The sequence below is a fragment of the Microcebus murinus genome, chromosome 12 (assembly GCF_040939455.1).
Source record: "Microcebus murinus isolate Inina chromosome 12, M.murinus_Inina_mat1.0, whole genome shotgun sequence".
NCBI classification, from domain to species: Eukaryota; Metazoa; Chordata; class Mammalia; order Primates; family Cheirogaleidae; genus Microcebus; species Microcebus murinus.
In genome coordinates this window covers 25,260,208-25,281,732 of record NC_134115.1, presented here as the reverse complement: position 1 = coordinate 25,281,732, position 21,525 = coordinate 25,260,208, and the positions used below count along the sequence as shown (strand labels likewise).

At 35.5% G+C, this 21,525-nt stretch overlaps 1 protein-coding gene across 1 annotated transcript in view; it reads left to right on the top strand.

Moving 5' to 3' along the window:
- LOC105874782 (aldehyde dehydrogenase 1A1-like) overlaps positions 1-20,231 on the top strand; it is a 41,546-nt gene extending 21,315 nt beyond the window's left edge. Inside the window, exons 8-13 of the mRNA XM_076008628.1 lie at positions 4,029-4,131; positions 5,767-5,951; positions 10,672-10,836; positions 13,037-13,194; positions 14,744-14,818; positions 19,638-20,231. Of these exons, the coding sequence (XP_075864743.1) occupies positions 4,029-4,131; positions 5,767-5,951; positions 10,672-10,836; positions 13,037-13,194; positions 14,744-14,818; positions 19,638-19,710 (759 nt within the window). The 3' untranslated portion in view covers positions 19,711-20,231. The remainder of the gene's footprint in view (positions 1-4,028; positions 4,132-5,766; positions 5,952-10,671; positions 10,837-13,036; positions 13,195-14,743; positions 14,819-19,637) is intronic.
- The last annotated feature ends 1,294 nt before the right edge of the window (positions 20,232-21,525 follow it).

The following is a 21,525-nucleotide window of genomic DNA, read 5'->3' as shown; positions in this document are numbered from 1 at the left end:
CCTCCTTTGTGCTCATTGTAGCAATGATTTCCCTTCTAACAACACTTTTATCAAGATAAGATTTTTTTTTGAGAATTTTTAATGTCCTATAAGATTCGTATAAAATAACACTGTACCCATGTTTTGCAAGACATAGGAAGTTATACCCTCTTCATGAGCATTTGCTACTTCTGCCCCAGGTGGCAATGCCACAATATCATAGAATATACTATTTACCCTTAGTCTTAATAGTTTTTCCTTTTCTTCAATTGCAAACCTCTTTCAGAAAAATGATAAATCATTACTTTTTTCTAAGAGAAAGGAATCAATAGACAAAAATGGATGTTTCTGTAGTTTGCCTTTGGCCAAACTTTTTGGAAAATACAAGCAAGTTTTTTATTTGCCACTTAGACTTCCACCAAGCAAAAATGGGGCCTTTCTCCCTCATCCATAATTCTAACCATTCTTCATGCTAGTCGTTTTGACATCTGCAGCTCTCAGAAAAATACTTCAGGTTTTACTCCCTTCCCTAACATAAAAGTTATCTACTTTAATAGAACTTCTTCAGTAAAGCTAAATTAAAAAGAGGAGAAGAAAGAAAACTGGTACTGAAAGAAATTGGGAAACTGAAAATGGGAAAGGAAGAGAATGTTATCTAGAATTAAAAAAAAATTATTAATCACCTTAAATAAAAATCCAGCAAAGAAGTATGTTATGGAATAAAAATGGGATACAAAAGACATTACAGACAGGGTTCCCCAATGCAAGTCTATTTTTATTAATAGTTTGTTTTTATTAATCTTCTTTTAGGTGTTTGATTTGTCTTTTTAAAAATTTTTTTATTTCACCATATTACGGGGGTACAAACATTCAAGCACATATATTGCCTTTGGCCCACCAGAGTCAGGGCTTCAAGCATGCCCGTGCCCCACACGATGCACACCGCACCCATTAGATGTGAATACACCCATCCCCTCCTCCACCCTCCCACCTGCCCAACACCTGATGAGTGTTACTACTACATGTGCGCATAAGTATTGATTAATTAATACCAATTTGATGGTGAGTACATGTGGTGCTTATTTTCCATTCTTGTGATACTTCACTTAGAAAAATGGGCTCCGGCTCCCTTCAGGATAATACAAGAGGTGCTAGATCACCGTTGTTTTTTGTGGCTGAGTAGAACGCCATGGTATTCCTATACCACATTTTCTTAATCAACTCACATATTGATGGCCACTTGGGTTGTTTCACATCTTTGCAATTGTGAATTGTGGTACTATAAACATTTGAGTGCAGATATCTTTTTTATAAAATGTCTTTTTTTCCTTTGGGTAGACGTCCAGTAATGGGATTGTGCATTGAATAGTAGTTCTACTTTCAGCTCTTTGAGGTATCTCCATATTACTTTCCACAGAGGTTGTACTAGTTTGCAGTCCCACCAGCAGCGCATGAGTGTTCCTATCTGTCCACATACACAGCAATATTTATTGTTTTGGGACTTGTTGATAAAAAGCCATTCTCACTGGAGTTAAGTGATATCTCATTGTGGTTTTAATTTGCATTTCCCTGATGATTACAGATGCTGAGCATTTTTTCCATATGTTTGTTGGCCATTAGTCTGTCTTCTTTTGAAAAGTTTCTGTTCATGTCCTTTGCCCACTTTTTAATGAGGTGGTTTGATTTTTCTCTTGATGATTTTCTTGAGTTCTATATAGATTCTAGTTATCAGCCCTTTATTGGATGTGTCACATGCGAATGTTTTGTCCCATTCTCTAGGTTGTCTCTTTGCTCTAGTGATAGATAGTTTCTTGGCTGTGAAGGAGCTTTTTAATTTGATTAGGTCCCATTTATTTATTTTTGTTATTGCCATGGTTGCCTTTGGGATCTTCTTCATAAATTCTTTCCCTAGGCCAATGTCTATAAGAGTTTTTCTGACATTTTCTTCTACAATGCTTATAGTTTCATGCCTTAGGTTTAAGTCTGTTATCCACTGTGAGTTGGTTTTTGTGAGAGGTAAGAGGTGTGGATCCTGTTCCAATCTTCTACATGTGGCTATCCAATTTTCTCAGCACCATTTATTGAATAAAGATTCTTTCCCCCAGTGTATGTTTTTGTCTGCTGTGTCAAATATTAGATGGCTATATGAGGATGGTTTTATATCTGGTACTTAGTTCTGTTCCATTGGTCTATATCTCTGTTCTTATGCCAGTACTATGTTGTTTTACTTATTAAAGCCTTGTAGTATAGCTTGAAGTCTGATAAATTTATGCCTCCCAATTTGTGCTTTTTGCTTAAGATTGCTTTGGCTATAGGGGGTCTTCTCTGGTTCCATATGAAACAGAATTATTTTTTCTAGATCTGGGGAAAATTATGTTGATATTTTAATAGGGATTGCATTGAATCTGTAGATTATTTTGTGTTGTATAAATATTTTAGCAATGTTGACTCTACTGATCCATGATTATGGTATGGTTTTCCACTTGTTTACGTTCTCTGCTATTTCCTTCTTCAGTGTTTCATAGTTTTCTCTGTAGAGGTATTTTACCTTCTTAGTTAAATATATTCATAGGTATTTTATTTTCTTTGTTGCTATGGTGAAAGGTATTGTGCCTTTGATTTGGTTCTCGGTTTGACTGTTGTTAGCATATAGAAATACTGATTTGTATACATTGATTTTGTAACCTGAGACTGCTGAATTTGTTTATTAATTCTAGTAGTCTCATGGAAGAATCTTTGAGGCTTGGTTTATCTTTAAATATGATGAGAACATTAGCAGATTAATTAATGTTTTATTCTATAATGCATAGTAGCAGTTAATTCAGTAACCACATAAAATTTCAACATGCGCTTAGCATGCATTTACTTAGCTTTTGTTCAGTTCGGCTAGAAACTTTTTATTAAAATCTAACATGGGGAGTAGGAAAGGAAACCCAGAGAATAAAAGAGGCAAAATATAGTGAATTATTTTTTAAAAAGAAAAGCAAAGATCATTTTAGTGGATTAGGCTTCAATAAAAATGATAAAGATGAAATAACTATGAAATAGACCAAGTTTTAGAGATAGAAAAACAGGAATAACTTTAGAAAATAATCTTGAAGGGAAGTAATCTATAAGGAAAAAATTGAAAACAATAGAGGCAACTAGCATTAAGAAAGAAACCAGAATAGTAAGTTTCCAGCTAACTAAAGTAGCAGCAGAGCACAGATCCAATTTCTTTCTTCTAACTCCATTGTTCAAATTATGTATGTTATGGGGAAGGAAAGAGAGAGAAGTCTGTCAATCAACAGTTAAATGAGCCCACTGTGGATAGATGCTACTGAGAAGAGGTATGTAGCATTAGGGTATTGTCACTGCTACCAAAATATAAAATAACATAATATATATTATAAAAATACATAATATAAATAAAAATATATAAAAATAATATAATCTGAGGCAGACTCTGAGGGAGTTTCCATGAAATCCTTTGGAAGGACAGGAGAAGAGAGATGTTTCTACCTAGATCATCAGAAGGATTCAAGAAGAAGCTAAGATATGAGCTGGACCCCCAAAAAGAATAGAATATGGAGGCAGCCCAGGTTGGGGTGGGCATATGATGAGAAGAGCAATGAGATTCAGGACGTGGTGAATATGCTAGTTTGGCTGGTAGCATTCTCTGAGTGTCAGTAGAGGGATGAAAAGTCATAATAGTTAAGTTGTGATTGGGTCATGATGTGTCTGGTATATCCATAGAGAGATGAAATTTTGATTAAAATAAAATATAACCTCCTGCATAGCCAATCTGGATCAGCTCTCATGTTCTGTATCTGTGCTGTCTTACCGATGAGCATTTTTCTGATTCTTCTGTGTCTGTATGCTTGGAGAAGGGAGCCTTTTATATTTAAAAGTGCCAAATCTTGAAATATGTCAGTTAGGGTTTCTCCTGAGTTTTAATTTAACTGTGAAGTTTAACTATGGCACAAACGTCATATAAATTTAAAGCACTAAATAAACCTGTCTTCGTGAGTGCAGATTAAGCCTTCTCCCTCTGTAATGCTCCATTTCAGGTTGGCAAATTGATCAAAGAAGCTGCTGGGAAAAGCAATCTGAAGAGGGTGACCCTGGAGCTTGGGGGGAAGAGCCCTTGCATCGTGTTTGCTGATGCGGACTGTGAGTATGACCCACTTTCGCTTTTTGTCCTTTCTGGTGTCTGATAAAGCCATTCAATGAAATTAAATTTTCCAAAAGGGTTTGCTTCTAACATCAAAGTATAGGGAATTAATCAGAGTGCAGAATTACTCTTGAAAATTTTTTAAATCATCCTAAACTTATAACTCATGGGTAAGTTTAACACAGACACAATTTCTTCCTGGTTTGGAAAAGATTGCTATTTCCTCACCTAAATTCTGGATAACATAAACATTTGGCATTTAGGGACCATGCTATGGATAAAATTCCATGCCTTTAATTATTAGTATCATATTAAACGTAATGAGATACTCCACAGACATGTTGCCCTGAGACCAAATGAGGAGACAGCAGTTTCACACTTGGCATCCCCCTTCTCTCTGGCTCATATGCTCATTAAATGAAATGTCCAGAGGAAAATCACACCTACTCTTTAAATAAATTATCTTTTTTTCCCTAGAAAATACAGTTGGGTTTATGTACAAAATCTACAATTATGATAAGATGCCACTATATAATGTTCTGGGCTCATTCTGATTATATTACCAAGTAGAATCCCAAAATTACTTTCTAAATAAAAGTTAATTAGCAGAAGTAGATGGTCAACTCTTTCTTTCATAGCTGTTATTTATTTGAAGCCGTAAACACAAATGCTTCATAGAATAGGCCTGTGTTGTTACTGTGATCTTAACTGAAGTTTTTTGGAACTTATTATTTTATTAAACATTCTATAAACATGACAAGATTCCCAATTTGTCTAAGGTTTTCTGTAAACCAGTCCCACTACAACTTAAGCAGGTGTGAGTAGAATAACACCCAGTTGCTATACTGTTTAGTTGAATCTTCACATAGAAAATTAAAATGCAAAGAAAACTTTATTCTTATTTAGAATCTACTAAGGTAACTATTTATTCCTTTTAAGATACATTCTACTGTCTAAATTAAGTGGATACGAATTTATAGGCATATATGAAATAATATGATACACTTTATATAGATTTTTAAAACGTCTTTGCTAGATTAAGGCCATTAGGTGGGTAAGTGATTCTGAGTATTAGGGGTTTTTTTGCTGGGTTTTTTTTTTTTTTTAGTTGTTTTGGTTTATTTCATTTTTTTTCCCAACAAAGAGCACTTTTCCTTTTGATCAGAATATTTAAGATCTTTTGAGATTATTTCATGCAACAGACATTTCAGATTTTCTTTGTTATCTACTTAAAACATGAGGCCTGAAATAAATATTCACATTCATCTAATAACAAAGGGAGATATTTATAAAAATCATTTGCAATGAGATTTAATCTATGATCAAATCCACATTCTTGATGATATCTATATTAAAGTTGTAAATAACCACTATTTTTTTCAAATTTTGCTATTTTTTGGTATTTTTCCATGGTAAATAAAGGATTACGGATTAATTTGTCACCAGGATGTTAAGAGGTGGAATATGTGGAGCCCATGTCTGACTATAAAACTCATAACTTTTTTTTATCACCATATTGCCTCTAAGAAATATATATACATACATACATATATATATATATATATATATAATACACCCACAATATATAATCTTTAGGAAATATCTCTTCTATAATTTGAATGTCTTCCTTGCAGTGGACAGTGCCGTTGAATATGCACACCGAGGGGTATTCTACCACCAGGGCCAGTGTTGTGTAGCCGCATCCAGGCTTTTCGTGGAAGAATCAATTTACGATGAGTTTGTTCGGAGGAGTGTAGAGCGGGCTAAGAAGTATGCTTTTGGAAATCCTCTAACTCCAGGAGTAAATCAAGGCCCTCAGGTGAGTATACAATACAAGGGATATTCTTGTCCCCACTTTCAGGGGACAAGAATAAAATATCTTCTTTAGGCCTAGGTTTCATTGAATAAGAAGGTTATTTTCCATGTACGTGTCTTCCCAGGTAAAAATACTGTGCCAGTTGGTGATAAAAAAAATCAATTCCCAGTGATAAAGAAATCATTCTGTTTTCGTGTTGCCCAGTTTTCCTGCCTGGAACAGTACAAGAACCATGCTGGAAATTAAAGACATGAAGGAAATTAGCGAATGCTATAAAGTTCTTGCTCTCCTCAATCTGCACACCTCTTGATTACTACATACAGTTCTCTGTCCACTTTGAAGTTCTTCTACTTTCCTATCATTTCTTCCTCTGCATCAATCCTCCATCTCAGCTGCCATCCAATAGAGATGTACACCCCTAAATCCTCTGCAAATTTCAGTCACTCTGACCCTCTAATGGTAGCATGAGTGTTCTAAAAGTTCCCAATTTCTGGGTTTGTGGCAGACTTCTCATTTTATTGCTAAAGCTGAATTATTCCCCTAGGGCTTCTGTGTTTCTTTGAACCATTATCAATAAAAATGCCTCTCTTTATGCAAAGGCCACCTTTCCCTCTTCCTTGCACTGTTCTCTGTTCATTTGTCTGTTATTCAAGCTTCTGCACCTTTGGTTCTGAATTTCCTCCTGTCCTTTAAGGTTTTGTTCTAAAGCAGTGATTCTCAACTAGGAGCAATTTTGCTTGCCTCCCCCAGGGGATAATTGTCAATGTCTGGAGATACTTTAGGTTGTCATGACGTCAATGAGGAAGAGTAGTTCTACTGGCATCTGGTGAGCAGAGGCCAGAAATGCTGCCAAACAGCTCACAATGTACAAGAGAGCCCCCAAACAGAGAATTATCTAGCCCCAAATGTCAATAGGACTGCTGCTGAGAAATCCGGCTCTATAGTCTAGACATTAAGTTTAGAGGCTTTGTCTTTTCACGCTAAAGCTTATACACTGTGCCACGCTGTTGATTTGAAACCAAACACTATTCTTGACTTATTCTAAGCCAAAAATAAATTCAATGAACTAAAATTTAGTGAACACTGCTGTCAGCTAAACCCTGAGATAGGTTCCTGACAAAGCCAAAAGGAACAGGGATGACATGATCCCTGATCTCATGAGTGTACATTCTAAGTAAGTTAGAAGAGTATCTTGGACTTTTGTTACCATTCCAAGATATCCAAGTAGAAGAATCTTAGGACTTAGGCAATGACAAATATTAAAACCTAAAAGCCCTGGAATACTTTCATCAGGAAATGAAGTAATTTGTTTTATGTTGATCCCATTATATTTTGCATTTTTTTCGAATTTAATGGGTACATAAAGGTAGTTGCCAATTTTTATCATATTTGGTAACTTTTCAAAGGGATGCCAAGAAATTTATTGAATTCAATATGACTTAGTCACCCATTCCACAAAAGAATGGATTTCCAAGTTTTCTTTCTGATTATTTCTCTTTCTAAATATCTATATATGTGTCTATCTGTCTAAAAGAAAAGCCCTTTGTCATTTGATTGACAAATAGCTGATAGATAATGGATGGATAGATCTGAAGAGAAAAGAGAAGAGAATATCTATGATACTTCCTACTGAACATTGGTTAAGCAAGACTTTCCTTCATTAGAGTTCTGCACAATTCAACCAGAAGCTCAAAAATTGGGCTAGAATCTTATTATTTTTAAGAGAAAGGAGTTAAAATAGACATATAAAAATTATTCTTCATAGGATGGTAAATAATCCAGTGATCTGATTAATGTAAGAGTTTAATAACTATAAATGAAGAGTTTTTATCACAGGTTGCACTGAGTAATTAGGATAAGTAGGTATGTTGGAACTTTGAGAAACAATACTGAAAAGCCCCCAAGCTTCTTTATACTTAAAAATATTCATTTGTTCTTAAGAGCAAGAGCTTATGAAAGAGGTATACTCTTTCACTGAGCTTTATAGTCTGTTGCCTCCTCCACTGGTAGCTGAGTAAAGTGAGGCTTTTTAAAAATATAGCTATGAAATCTTTTTCATTAAATGTAAAAACAAAACAGTTACAGAGAAAATAATCACCATAGAGGTTTGTTTTGGAAAAAAAATTGTAAGAGTTTTTTTTTTTTTAATTTTGAAGATTACAAACAAAATATTTGGGAGTTAGACCATGCAATATACATACAAATATGTATATTTTATATATTTATATTATGTGTTTATATATATATATTCATCATTTGTAAAGTGATTTTCCTATTTCACTTCATAGACAAAAATGTGCATTTCCTTAAAAACTTGGAAAAATCAGTATTTTAATTTGAAAAAGAAGTGATGATATTCATGTAAACTATGCTAACATTATCAGCACGGTAGCATCTTGTTATAGTGTGGAAAGGTGGGTGTTTGAGTTACAAGCTGAATTTAAAATCTAAGTTTCATGAGATTCTATTTCTTCATCTATAAAATAGAGATAGCATTACCAAGCTTATGGGATCCTTCTGCAGGGAAATGAGATAATCTATATAATTCTTCCATCAGAGGTGTTGAGTTTACTGCATATGCTCAAGTCTCTGTTAAATAAATATAAATAGAAATTTGTAATTTTAATTTGTGGTGATAATTATAATACAGGTAAATGACTTCTTTAGTCTCATGACTCTTGGTGATCTATGGTTTCTAAATAATTTCAGTTATGTGTCAGAGTCTTTTCTCAATTTGTCTTTTTCTTCAACCCATCAAGCCTAAGGAATCAAAGAATTTGTACAAACACATGAAAATGTGTACTCTGAGACTGTTAGAACAATATCATTGATACCAATCATTTCCTAGACTAGCCATGAGCCCAGGGCCCTCACACAGTAGAGGCCCTCCCTTATTCCTATCGAGCAGTGCCTGAGGTCCGGAAAGAAGGCTAAGTTCACATAAGGTCAATCTGACACCCCTGAAGAAGGTTTATATTTACTCTGAATGGAAGTTACCCAAACCAAACACATGTGTCCCTAAGTATAACTGGAATGTTTTGTCACTAACCCCAAGCTCCAGCACAGTGTTCTCAGTCTTTCCTGTGCATCTGAATCATCCAAGGATTCAGTACGTGTGGGGTGGGGTCCGAGAAGCACATTTTGCTACCACGTGATCAGAGCTGCTGGCTGTAGGACCACATTATCAGTAGCAAGCACTGAAATATGAAGTCCTGTAGTTTTAGAAGTTAGCGACCAGCTAAGTTTTCCAACAAACAAATCCTTTCAGCCTCTTTCTCTAGTACATATGCAGGGATTGGATTGTCACTGGGTATCACTGTGCTCACAGACAGGAAAACATTATGACTTGGGAAACATATCTTGAAATAAAAACCAAAAAATCATGTTGAAGTCATAGTCAGATCATATCTTGGAATAAGACAGAAAAGCTTCTCATGGAGGAACATGGATCCTTGACTACTTACTGAAAAACTAGAATATCTTAACCAAGCAGAATCTCTCTAACACTACCCACTTAGCCTAGTTGTATTCAATTTAAATACCTTAAACCCACACTACAACTTTCTTAATCTGTGAGAAATGAAGGAAGGTTTGTTTTTTGAAATATTCTATTAAATATGGTGCATTAAAGAGCATTGAACAACATTGTATCAAATATTGTGCCAAATTTTAGAATGTAGTTTCTGGTTTCAAATAGCAATTAACCTATGATTAGTTAAATATGAGAGCTGGGGCCTGGAACATTTGCAGAATCAAAGAAGAATATAAAGAACACTTTCTAAGTAATGAGAAGAGACAAGTTAAACTGGGAAGAAGCTCTACCCCCATCTTAACTCTTGGATCTCCTGTTTTGCCTTTAATCCTTAACCCCTTCTCCACCTAAGACAGGTAGTTTTATCAGTGATTTGGAGACTGAGAGTTACCCAATCATTTAAACTCCCAAAGCGGGAATTGAAACAATATGTAACCTCCCAATGCCAGTGCATGGGGAAGAGGTATGTGTTTCTGGTGTTCACCACCAGCACTCTGAACACATTTTTCTCCTTATAAAAATTTGTTTAAAAGACCATTTAAGTTGTGTAATACTTGTCATATATTTAAATGTGGCCCATTTATTGAAGCATGATGGTCACAATCAGGAGAGGCCAGAAATTGGAATTAAACCTACGGACTATCACAAAGTGACTTGAACCTGGGGGATGCCTGAACTACAATGATAGCCAAGGGCATGGACCAGCCCAGAGGGGAATGGGGAGATTTAAACATAGGCACAGGAGTCTTCTAAGACAAATCTAAAAGCATGTGCTTTCCAACTGCCATATCTACTAAAACCCAGTATCAAAGTTCTCTTTGTCTCCATTCACTCCTTTTATTTATATTTCAATTGGGAATATAGTTTCTACATAAATGTATTAGATTGTTAACAGACACTTCTTCTAGAGTGAATAAATGCCAATTGTGTGAAAGGTTTGCAGTACTAACATGCTTTTCTTATATAACTGTGAAACAAATACTAAATACAGTTATGTATCTTTAATAGTTCTCTAAAAAGTCGAGAAAAGAAAATCTACCCAAAGAATGAATTTGAGCCTCTGTTAGCTGTTGATTTAATAGCAATATTTTAGCATTTTGAAACCGTCACTAATGATCCCAGCAATGTATTATCTTTACAAGCATATTCTTTTTTTTTTTTTTGACTTTTCATGTTATATTTTCCAAACAGGTTAACAAGCAACAACGTGACAAAATACTTGATCTCATTGAGAGTGGGAAGAAAGAAGGGGCCAAACTGGAATGTGGCGGAGGCCCATGGGGGAACAAAGGCTACTTTATCCAGCCCACGGTTTTCTCTAATGTTACAGACGACATGCGCATCGCCAAAGAGGAGGTAGATGGGTTCATTCTGTCCTGGTGTTGCCTTGCTTTGACTCCACATGTGTATAAAAAAGTGTCGCTTTAAAATTCTCACCTCTTTGAACATCTTTCAAAATAAATGTTACTCTTTATTTCTCATAAAGGTTTATTTGTGATCAGGACTAAAAGGAGTAAGGAATCTGTTGGGCCATCCAAAAATTTTCAGCCAAATAGATCAGGATGCTGAGCAATTTCTAGGTCTTTCCTTCCCACAATTTTAAAGTAAAGGAAGAAAATCCTGTCATTTGTGACAACATAAATGAACCTGGAGGACACTGTGCTAAGTGACACATGCCAGGCACAGAAAGACAAAATACAGCATGGTCTCACTTATACATGGACTCTAAAAGGGTGAAATTAACAGAAGCAGAGAGTGGAATGGTGGTCACCAGGGGCTTGGGGAGGTGGGGTGTGAGAATGGGAGATATTAGCCAAGTATACAAAAGGTATAAGGTTCAGTTAGGTATAAGGAATAAGTTCAAGAAATCTGTTATAAGGATGGTGACTGTAATTAATGACAATGCATTCTATACTTCACAATCACTAAGAAAGTAAATTTAAGTGTTCTTAACACACACACACACACACACAAAGTACTTATGATCTACCTGGTTCTATATTTGCCCTATGGACTTTTTCTACATGACAGCCATCTATATATTTGAAAATGGCATTCATCCCAATATCACTCCCCACCATCTGTGTGCTCTTGGCCCTATGTTTTTCAGCTGTTAGCCTTCCTAATTTTGTATATTGTAGTTAGATATTTGGTAAGTTTATGTGTGTATATAATATGTAAATTATATATAATACATATGTACATCTAGGTGTGTGTATATATGTGCTTACTAAATATTTAACTAAGATATACTAAATTAGTAAGAAAGATTAGTATTGTTGTTCTTGTATATCTTGATTAATACCAGATAGAAAGGATTAGGAAAAAGATCTTCAGTCAAGGAAACATTTATTGTGTTCCTACAATATTCATAGTAGATCAAGCTAGCTTGTTACTTCAAAGTGGGAGCCTGGAGCCATGTGCTATGTTCAATTAAAGTTATGTAAAATATGAACACATTTATTGCAGCAGCTGCTATATGTCTGGTTCCTAGGTTACAATCTAGTGATTAGATTTATGGCCTTAGGAAATATGTGCTCAGTCTCTATTGACTGGTAACCCCCACCCTCTAACATTTAAAGTAGTGGCGAACACCAGAAAACCATTTGTCACTTCTGATTTTTGCCTCCTCTCATTCATGTTTCCCAGAAAATTCTGGTAACACTCAGAGGAACCCCTTCTTTTTTTTTAATTTTAATGAATGTCTTACTGAAATATAATGCAGGAGCTTAATTTTTAAGAGAAAATCCAGTTATCTTTCTCCTACCTGGGGCTGAGATACAGAATAACTTGTTTGGACTGCACTATATAGAGTCTAGCAAAACTGAGAGTACTTTAGGCTAAAATAAACAAATTGTGATTTTTAGTTATTTTCTGCAACTATAGCCATTGCCAATGAACTCAGGCCTTGATTAGTACAGGGTATTTCAGGGTTTAAGTTCTTGCAGTAATGAACCATTCTGTTTAGTATATGTAAGTTGGATAAGATTTGGCTACAGAATAGAATCTGAACAAAAATTCATGTTGTTTTACCTACCTTGATGAATTATGAAAATATCTAAATACAGTAAAATAGTTAATATTTCAACCAATGGTATACTAGCATTTATAAAACAATTGCTATTACCAATCATTGCCTATTCATTTATTCACAAGAACAAGCATTACTTTCTAGAGCTCACTATTACATGTAGTAACTAGGAAGATGAGGAAAACTAGGGAGAGATTTTTAAATTGCTCTAAATGAAAAAGAAGTTCTGAAGTTTATGATTTGATGCACAATTATAACTTCTTGGAAGCTTCATTCCAACATATAGAAAATGAACATTGCCCTAATTATTTTTGCCCTATCTTATTCCAAAGAGAACTTAACACATGACCATTACCTATTGTCACCTACCATTTCTGCATCTACCTATTTGGATTCTTATACATAGGTTTGAGAATAGAAGCAAATAACCAATTTAGGATAGTTTGTAAAAAAAAATTGTATCATGTGAAATATTTAATTTTAACCCATCATTTTGATTTATTTAATCCATTTCTTGTGGTATAGATATTTGGACCAGTGCAGCAAATCATGAAGTTTAAAACTTTAGATGACGTGATCAAGAGAGCAAACAATACTCACTATGGGTTAGCAGCAGGAATCTTTACCAAAGACCTGGATAAAGCCATCACAGTGTCCTCTGCTCTGCAGGCCGGGACAGTGTGGTAAGTCAGACCTCAGCAATACATCTTTTTCAGTGTTAACCACGTTAACAGGTTTCCATACACCTTTTTAGGCTTGGCTTTTTCATTTGGAAATACATGGCTGGCTAGAAAGGCAGTTGCTGCCTTAAAAAATAAAACAAAACAAAAGACAAAGACAAATTTCAGGTTTTTGATTTTGGAAAAGCAGAATATTGCATGCCTAATTGATAAAGAAGCTTGTTATAACATTTCACTGGGTGTCTTCGGAATTCCCAGTCAGGAAAATCTGTACAATTCAGACAGAGGGGACCATATATTTATTGCTATATATCCTAGAGCATAATAATATTGTGGCATTGCCCCATCCTAACAGCTGCTTGGTGTTTTCAGTACGATTGTTGAATACCAGAGTTGATGGGATTTTACCCACATTTGCAAAGTAGGTGTGTGATTTTGCAAGTTAAATGGGTATTGAATAAAGCTAAGACAAGCTGTCTTTTAAACGTGTAAATTTATTAAAAGAACTATTACTCCAGGATGGGAGATCTGGGTAATAACTCTGTGGTCCAGTGAGAATATAAAATGCTGAGAATTGAGAATAGTAAGTGTTTTAACCAATAAAACATTTTTGAATGTTATTTCAGAATCAGAATAATTATTAACATTTTCCAAATATAATACAACTTTACTGAAAGTCACACTGTCCAACTATTATAAGAGCATAAAGGGAGGGAAAATCATTAAAAAATAGCATTGTTTTCTCTTTAAAATATACTTCTTTTCTTTTGTGTATAATGAGAATCATGTAGGTAATAAGATTTTGCTCTTAACTTTGTCCACCAGGACCAGGAAATTTAATGCTAAACAAATTGTTCATGGCCTGCATAATTGCATTCTTATTTCCACCCATCTTGATTTTTAATTGTAATTATTTCTTGAATTCCACCTATTAGTATTTTTGTAATTACATTTGTTTTTATAAGCCATCTTTAAACACTTTATGAAACATGACAGGGAATAAACAGAATGATAATGACGTCCAACCTCTACCAAGGCCTCTGTTTAAGCAATTTATTGAACCAATTAATCGGGGAAAAATGAACTGAGTAATATGATACATATTGCAGTTGCAAAAGAAAAGTGAACTTAACCTATTAAGTACACAAGCCTCAAGATAACTGCAAAGCTTATTGAACATAGGCAGTAAGGAATAAAGGTATATCTACCCAACAAATTCCAGTCTTCAGCAAACCATTTCCTTTCTCCTATGGCATATTAGCTATTCTAGAATTCTAACTTTTATAATTCTAACTATGCCTTCTCAGGGACATGATATACTGCCAAAAAGGTTATATACATATACACACATACATATGTGTATCATTTTCTTTCTTTCTAGGTGGCATATATCCATATACTTCCACATTCCAATTTATAGTGCTGCTTTTTTTGTTGCAATGAGTATGTCATACTGAAATTAATGGAGTTCTTGAGCTTTCTAAATTTCTTAAATTGCCACATAGAAGTTATTTCATATGTTCAGTATCGTCTATAATGTACTTCCATTTAGGGTGAACTGCTATCTCATGTCGTCTGCCCAGTGCCCCTTTGGTGGCTTCAAGATGTCTGGAAATGGACGAGAACTGTAAGAATAACTTTCTATTGATACACTTATTTCATAAAAATTGTTTTTACTCCTAGGAAATTAACTCAAAATTGCACCTTAAATAAAACCTACTTTAGTTCTTTCCTAGAGAATTTATACCACCCAATAGCTTATTAAATGTTGGCTGTACCTACCCCATAAGTACAGAAAGGTGCTGACAGAAGGGAAATGTAATTTATTAAGCTCCTATTACTCATTAGGGTCCATATTAACCACTTTACACTAGTGATCTAAATATTGCTTACATTTAGAATTGTTAGCTGCATATATGAATGAAATCCATGTGGGAAACATCTCGAGAAAGGAGGTGAGAAAGCATAAAGTGGTGATTGCAAGAAGTGTGCAAATATAAGGACACTCCAGTTATTGGAATATGCCCCTAAGTAAGTAAATCAGGTGCCTTATCTCAGAAAACATCAGTGTAAGAGGAATGATTCTCATTCATTGAAATATTATTGATGTAGACTCTAAAATTTTAAATTACCTGAATAAGTTATTTTTGAAACTAAAATATAACCCTGAAGGGAAATTTGACTAAGGAAAACATGTTTTATAGTAGTGAATAGATTGAGAATATTTATACATAATTTATTTATGAGCCTTCAGTTGCTTTTGGAACTGGGAGATATAGACTTTTTGTAAAAATGTTCACATACATATATAAACACAGAAAATAGTGGCAAGATGTTTGGTTAAGTTTATTCAAGAGTTTCAACCATTTTATTTCTCTAAATTCTCTTATGTTTATCAATAAGTTTAAAATTTTTGAAGAAAAAAGGTAGATCGTATGCAATTCTTGTGGAATCAACCACCCATTTGGTAATCAGCCGCCCATTTGGTAAATAGCGAGTAAAAATAATTCTTTCTAAGTTTCTAAGAGTCATGAATGCGTGAAATAGCCATATACTTTGTCATTTTTCTTATTGAATCAGCAAAATCACAATGAAACAAATATTTTGGGGGACACAGTGAAATGAAGGAATGATAGAATGATCCATCAACTTTCTCAACATGCATTCATTAGTACTTACTACAGATAAGGCCCTAGGGACATGACATACTCTACATAACTGTGGTTGCAGGAGGAATATGTAAAAATATGTGCAAAATAACCTGCACACACTAGATTGAGACTCCACTCCTCATGGGGGCAGAGAAGCAATTTAAGTACAGAGCAAAGGATTGAAAGACAGGAAATCTGGACAGCACTAGACTTTAGCATTTAGGATGGCATGACTCTTTCGCTATTTTCATCAGTCACACAAGGTTAAGGATTGTAGGTGAAGAGAGGATTGGGCAGAGGAAATAGAAGGTTTTTTAAGCTCCTTCCCATAGTTCTATGGTTCTCACTCCAGTGGAATTTGGTGGATAAAAAATTTAATTGCACTTGATAGAGTAAGAGAAGACCTTACAAAAGACAAGGGGGTTCATCTGGGGCAGCAAGAGGGCATTCTTGGATGGAACATTATGTGTAGTGTGCTGAAGGGCTACAGAATTTGGTTGGTTAGTGTGGATTTATGTGAGTTAGAAGTATGATTCAGAGTTAAATATGATATAGATTAAGAAGTCCTGAAGCCAAGAATATTGTCTGAGATTTTACTGGTAGAGTAATGAAGAGCCATGGGTATGTTTAGAATGTTTTGAGGAGATAGCAGCAAAAGATCAACCCATGAAAAGCACAAGGCATATCTGAGAAGACATCATTTGAGTCTGACCAACCTGCATTTACATCCCAACTCCACCACTTGCTAGCCATGCTGCTCACTTCATTGTCTAACTTCTGACCCTCCATTCCTCATATTGCAAATAGAGATGCTAACTTTCCTCTTAAGATGGTTATAACATAATGAATGTCCAATCCCTAGCCTTGTAACTGCCACAAACTGGAAACTCAACAAATGGTTTCTTCCTCCTCTAGTTTCTTCTCTTTATAATAGCTATACTGGATAATCCCTTGGGAGAACTAATTTATTTATACAAAAAGCTGGAACAAAGGATAGATTACTCTGAAGTTTGGTTAGTTCATTGCTGACCCAGCTACCTAACCCATTTTCCTGGGAACAGTGAAGATAAAATAATCAAAAGGGATGAAACAACTTCTGTTGAATACAGACTTTCAGGTTAACCCATAAAGGTATCAAATAAGAGAAGGATTGAAAATAGGAATCAACCATCAATAATTTCCTAAATGTAAGGAACATAGGCATATATAATGTCCCAGCCTGAGCAGGACAATAATCACACTTATTACTCTCTGGAGAACTTCAGGTGCCATGTGACCCAAAATACAATGGAAAACCTATTGGTTAAAATCTTGGGTTGCTTTATCTAACTCTGGGAGATAAAATACTTTCCTTTAAATGGGTTTCAGAAAACTGAGGCTAAAGCCTTTAATTACTTTGAAGAACATGCTCATTGAAGCTTTTAAAAGGTGTTTTTAGAAGCTTACTTGCCCAAGAAAATAATCAGTGTAAGAATATTAGGTTACCCAGGAGAAAATGATGCCTTCTACATATCTTTCTAAATCACAAGAAGGGAGGGGTAGAAAAGGATCAAGATCTGATTTTTCCGTAAGCTACACATGCATGAGTGTTGTCATTTTAAGAATATTTTCATATACATGTAATTTGATTCTCTTGTCAGAACAATACAGAGTATAACTGAGCCCCAATCCCTTTAGCTATCTCTTCAGCAAAGGGTAAATCACAGTCAGCTTCTAAAACTGGTTGGAGGTCCCAATAAACCTGATAACAAAATAGGAGGGTCCAAATGGACTGACTTGGATTAATTCCTAATCATTTGGGTTGGACTTTAGTCATATAAGCAAAAGGTAGGGGATAGAGGAGGGCATAGAAAGGAAAAAAAACTAAAAAACTGCAAAACCTCAAGAGCCTGAATGTAGGCCAATCTACCCTTGTTCTCTTCCTTAAAAAGCACTGTGGAGGCCGGGCGCGGTAGCTCACGCCTGTAATCCTAGCTCTCTGGGAGGCTGAGGCGGGCGGATTGCTCAAGGTCAGGAGTTCAAAACCAGCCTGAGCAAGAGCGAGACTCCGTCTCTACTATAAATAGAAACAAATTAATTGGCCAACTGATATATATATAAAAAATTAGCCGGGCATGGTGGCACATGCCTGTAGTCCCAGCTACTTGGGAGGCTGAGGCAGAAGGATCGCTTGAGCCCAGGAGTTTGAGGTTGCTGTGAGCTAGGCTGACGCCACGGCACTCACTCTAGCCTGGACAACAAAGCGAGACTCTGTCTCAAAAAAAAAAAAAAAAGCACTGTGGAGAGGAAGGGCTTGCCTCTAACCTCGCTAGGGAGACGCAAAGACATAAAATGTAACCACAATGTTTGTATCCTCATAATACCCTGAAATAATAATAATAATAATAATAATAATAATAAAGAACATAAGTAGATGGTCAGAAAAAAAAAGAATACAATCAAGAAAAAATAAAAAAATCAGAAAACTTTAATAAAGGTCAGATTTTTTTTTTTTTTTTTTTTGCTGAGAATCAAAAGATGTTGCTAAAACTACAGCTGCAAAAGATTCTGTTTCAAGCCCCTTAGAATGAAAGTTTCACTCCTTCATCATTTCGGTGCCAATTCTGTGCACTTGGTAAATTCAAGTTCTGCTTTAGTTTACAGTTTTGTTGTACTACTATGTTTCCCTGAAAATAGGACAGAGTTTTATGTTTATTTTTCTTCAAGAAGACACCCTAGGGCTGATTTTCAGGGAATGTGTTATTTTCCCCTCAAAGCCTCAGCTTGCAGTACACACAGGATGGCTGGGACCTGACGGGGGGGGGGGGGGGGGGGGGGGGCAACCTAGTTGGTGGAGCTGCCAGCACCTTTCTGGTCACCTCTGGGATAGTAGCTGTCACCATGGGACCCATGAGAAGGGCTGTTCCTCTTCTTTACCACTCCTGAAGAAATGCATGGGTTGTGCAGATATGCTGTGTAGCCATGTCCATCACTAGGTCTTATTTTCAGGGTAGGCCTTGTATTGTGCACATGCTTAGAAATCCTGCTAGGGCTTATTTTATGGGTAGGTCTCATTTTCGGGGAAGCACGCTACTATAGAGTGATTATATATCACTACCTCTCCTCTTTTATTATATTTATCTTAAAGTGAATTTAGACTAGAAATGACAAAATTCTTATTTTGTCTGAATTGTCTTTTGAGTAGATAGAGTTTTTTAAAATTAAGTAGGATAATGTAAACAAATGAACAATATCTACAAAAATCAACCAAAAGTATATGATTTTTATTTATTTTTATTTTTGGTAGAGTCTTGCTCTGTCATCCTGGCTAGAATACAGAGGCCTTAAAACTCACTGCAACCTCAAACTGCTAGGCTCAAGCAATTGTTTTCCCCCAGCATCCTGAGTGGCTGGAACTACAGGCATGAACTCCTGGGCCCAGCTAACTTTTTCTGTTTTTAGTGGACACAGGGTCTGGTCTTGCTCAGGCTGGTCTTGAACTGTTGAGCTCAAGCTATCCTCTAGCCTTGGCCTCCCAGAGTGCTAGGATAACAGGGTGAGCACCATGCATGGCCTACATGATTATTTAAAATGAAAGAGATCTTAAAAACATATTTCCCACAAATGGATTTAAGTCCAGACAATTTGGCTGGCTAGCTACTGTATAAAATGCTTGGTATACATAAAATATTTTCTATTGTTCTTCGCCAGATAAGCAAGAATAAACTTGTAAAAATCTTGTAAAAAAATCGACTATCGTAGATTTGTACTCTATGTTAAATGGTGTTTGTGGTTATTTTTTTCCCCTCTCTCTAGGGGAGAATATGGTCTCCATGAATATACAGAAGTCAAGACAGTCACAATAAAAATCTCTCAGAAGAACTCATAAAAAAACTACAACAGTGGAGAAAAATTCTTCAAAATCATCTCCTATAGTCACTAACAGAGTGGGTTTTCAATGCCAAATTATTCTTTTCATGATTTTCTTAAAACATAAGCTAATAATCAGTGTTAGTTCTATCCACAGAAAACTTGACATGTAGCTTATTCTGAGTCATTCGCCTTCTGATATGTGACCTCAATTCCATCCTAAATAAAAAGGATGTATTTGGACACCAAATCTTTGAAGCTCTGTCATAGTCATGTGCTTTCATTTGTAGCTACTTGTCCAGCATAATCATTTCATAGAAGAGAACCAGTTGTCATTTAGCTTCTTTCCCTTAAGGACTCCTTGAAGTACTTAACATACATGTTAACTGCAGAGTGAGTTGCTCTGTTTCCAGTAGTTATGAAGTCCTTGGAGTGTCTTGAAATGTTTCCTGGATCCATGTCTGCTTGTCAAATGAAGTGATGCCTGAAATACTTAGCTGTAAGCTGAATATGAAGCTTAATAAAAACAATTTTGCATGACTCTTGTTCAGTTTGCATTTTTTTTTAAGTAGAAGTTTTGGTTATGGTGATTTACTGTCCTTGTCACTCAAAAACAGCATTCAATTGAGCCTAAAGATACATTTAAAGTAAAAGTCTAATCCACCCATTCTCAAATGGGTAAAGAAACATTTTATTTTTCAGAGTAATTCTTGATATCAATGGCACACATTTGAGATAGATGGCATCAGTCCTTCTGTAAGCATTTATTGAGATCCTCCAAAGTTCTAGGCTGGGCACTAGTTAGGTGTTTAGAAAATAGGTGAATAGTGAATGGTCCCTTATCTCAAGGTCCTTTAATCTAATGAAGAACAATGATAATCCCTGCCCACAAATAAAGGAGGGGGCATAAAATAGAAGTGAGGATTCTGGAAACCATAAGAGTGCAAGAACATGCCAAATAGGTTAGTGATATAGTCTAACTGAGAGAATTGGGAATGGCCTCATGAAGAAAATTTGACTGGATATGAACCTTAATGATGAGCAGATTTGCAGTTACAAAGAGGGAAAGAGGTTCTACAATATAATCTCTCAGGGTATGTTCCATTGAAAAACAGTGAAGAAATTCTATGCAATATGTTTTCCTCTCTTGAAGTTTCAAATTGCACATTGGCAGCATATTCTAGGACCAGGTTCTGAGAAGTCCTGCAACCTGTTTAATTTTGTTTTAATACGGTATTTTTTTTCCAAATTTATTTTAGCAGAGTTCTTGCCTTCCCTGTACCTTCACTTAACACCAGTTATCGTTGAGAAATCCATGTTGGAAGGTGCTGTTTCCTGCAATGAGGGAGCACTTAGTGTTCTAAGGAGAAATCTGGGATCAAAAGGGAACAGCTGCAAAAATGGCCTCCGTGTAAAACTAAGTACACCATGATTATACACTGCTGCTCTGAGAGCAAAGGGTGGCTGTTTGCGTTGTCATCCTTCTTTATGTGCTCCCATGCAGGAACTGCCTTAGGCCCAAGTCAAATCAAGTGAATATTTGCATATTACTACACGTATTCTAAAATGTTTTTAGTTCAGCAACTTAGGGAAACATTTTTTGCATATTCAGAGTTTATATACATAATCGTTTACCATTTTACATTAACAGATCCTGCAGCGACACTGTTGTTTAGACATGTTACTAGCTGCTGCAGTCATGTTTAATATAGTAGGAATAAATAAAACTCATTAGCTTCTTAGACATGTAATAATTTCAACTTCAGTTTCGAGAGTTTCTCAATCTTGTGTGAGCCTATGAGATTTGCAATTTGAACTTCTTTGTGAAATGTGG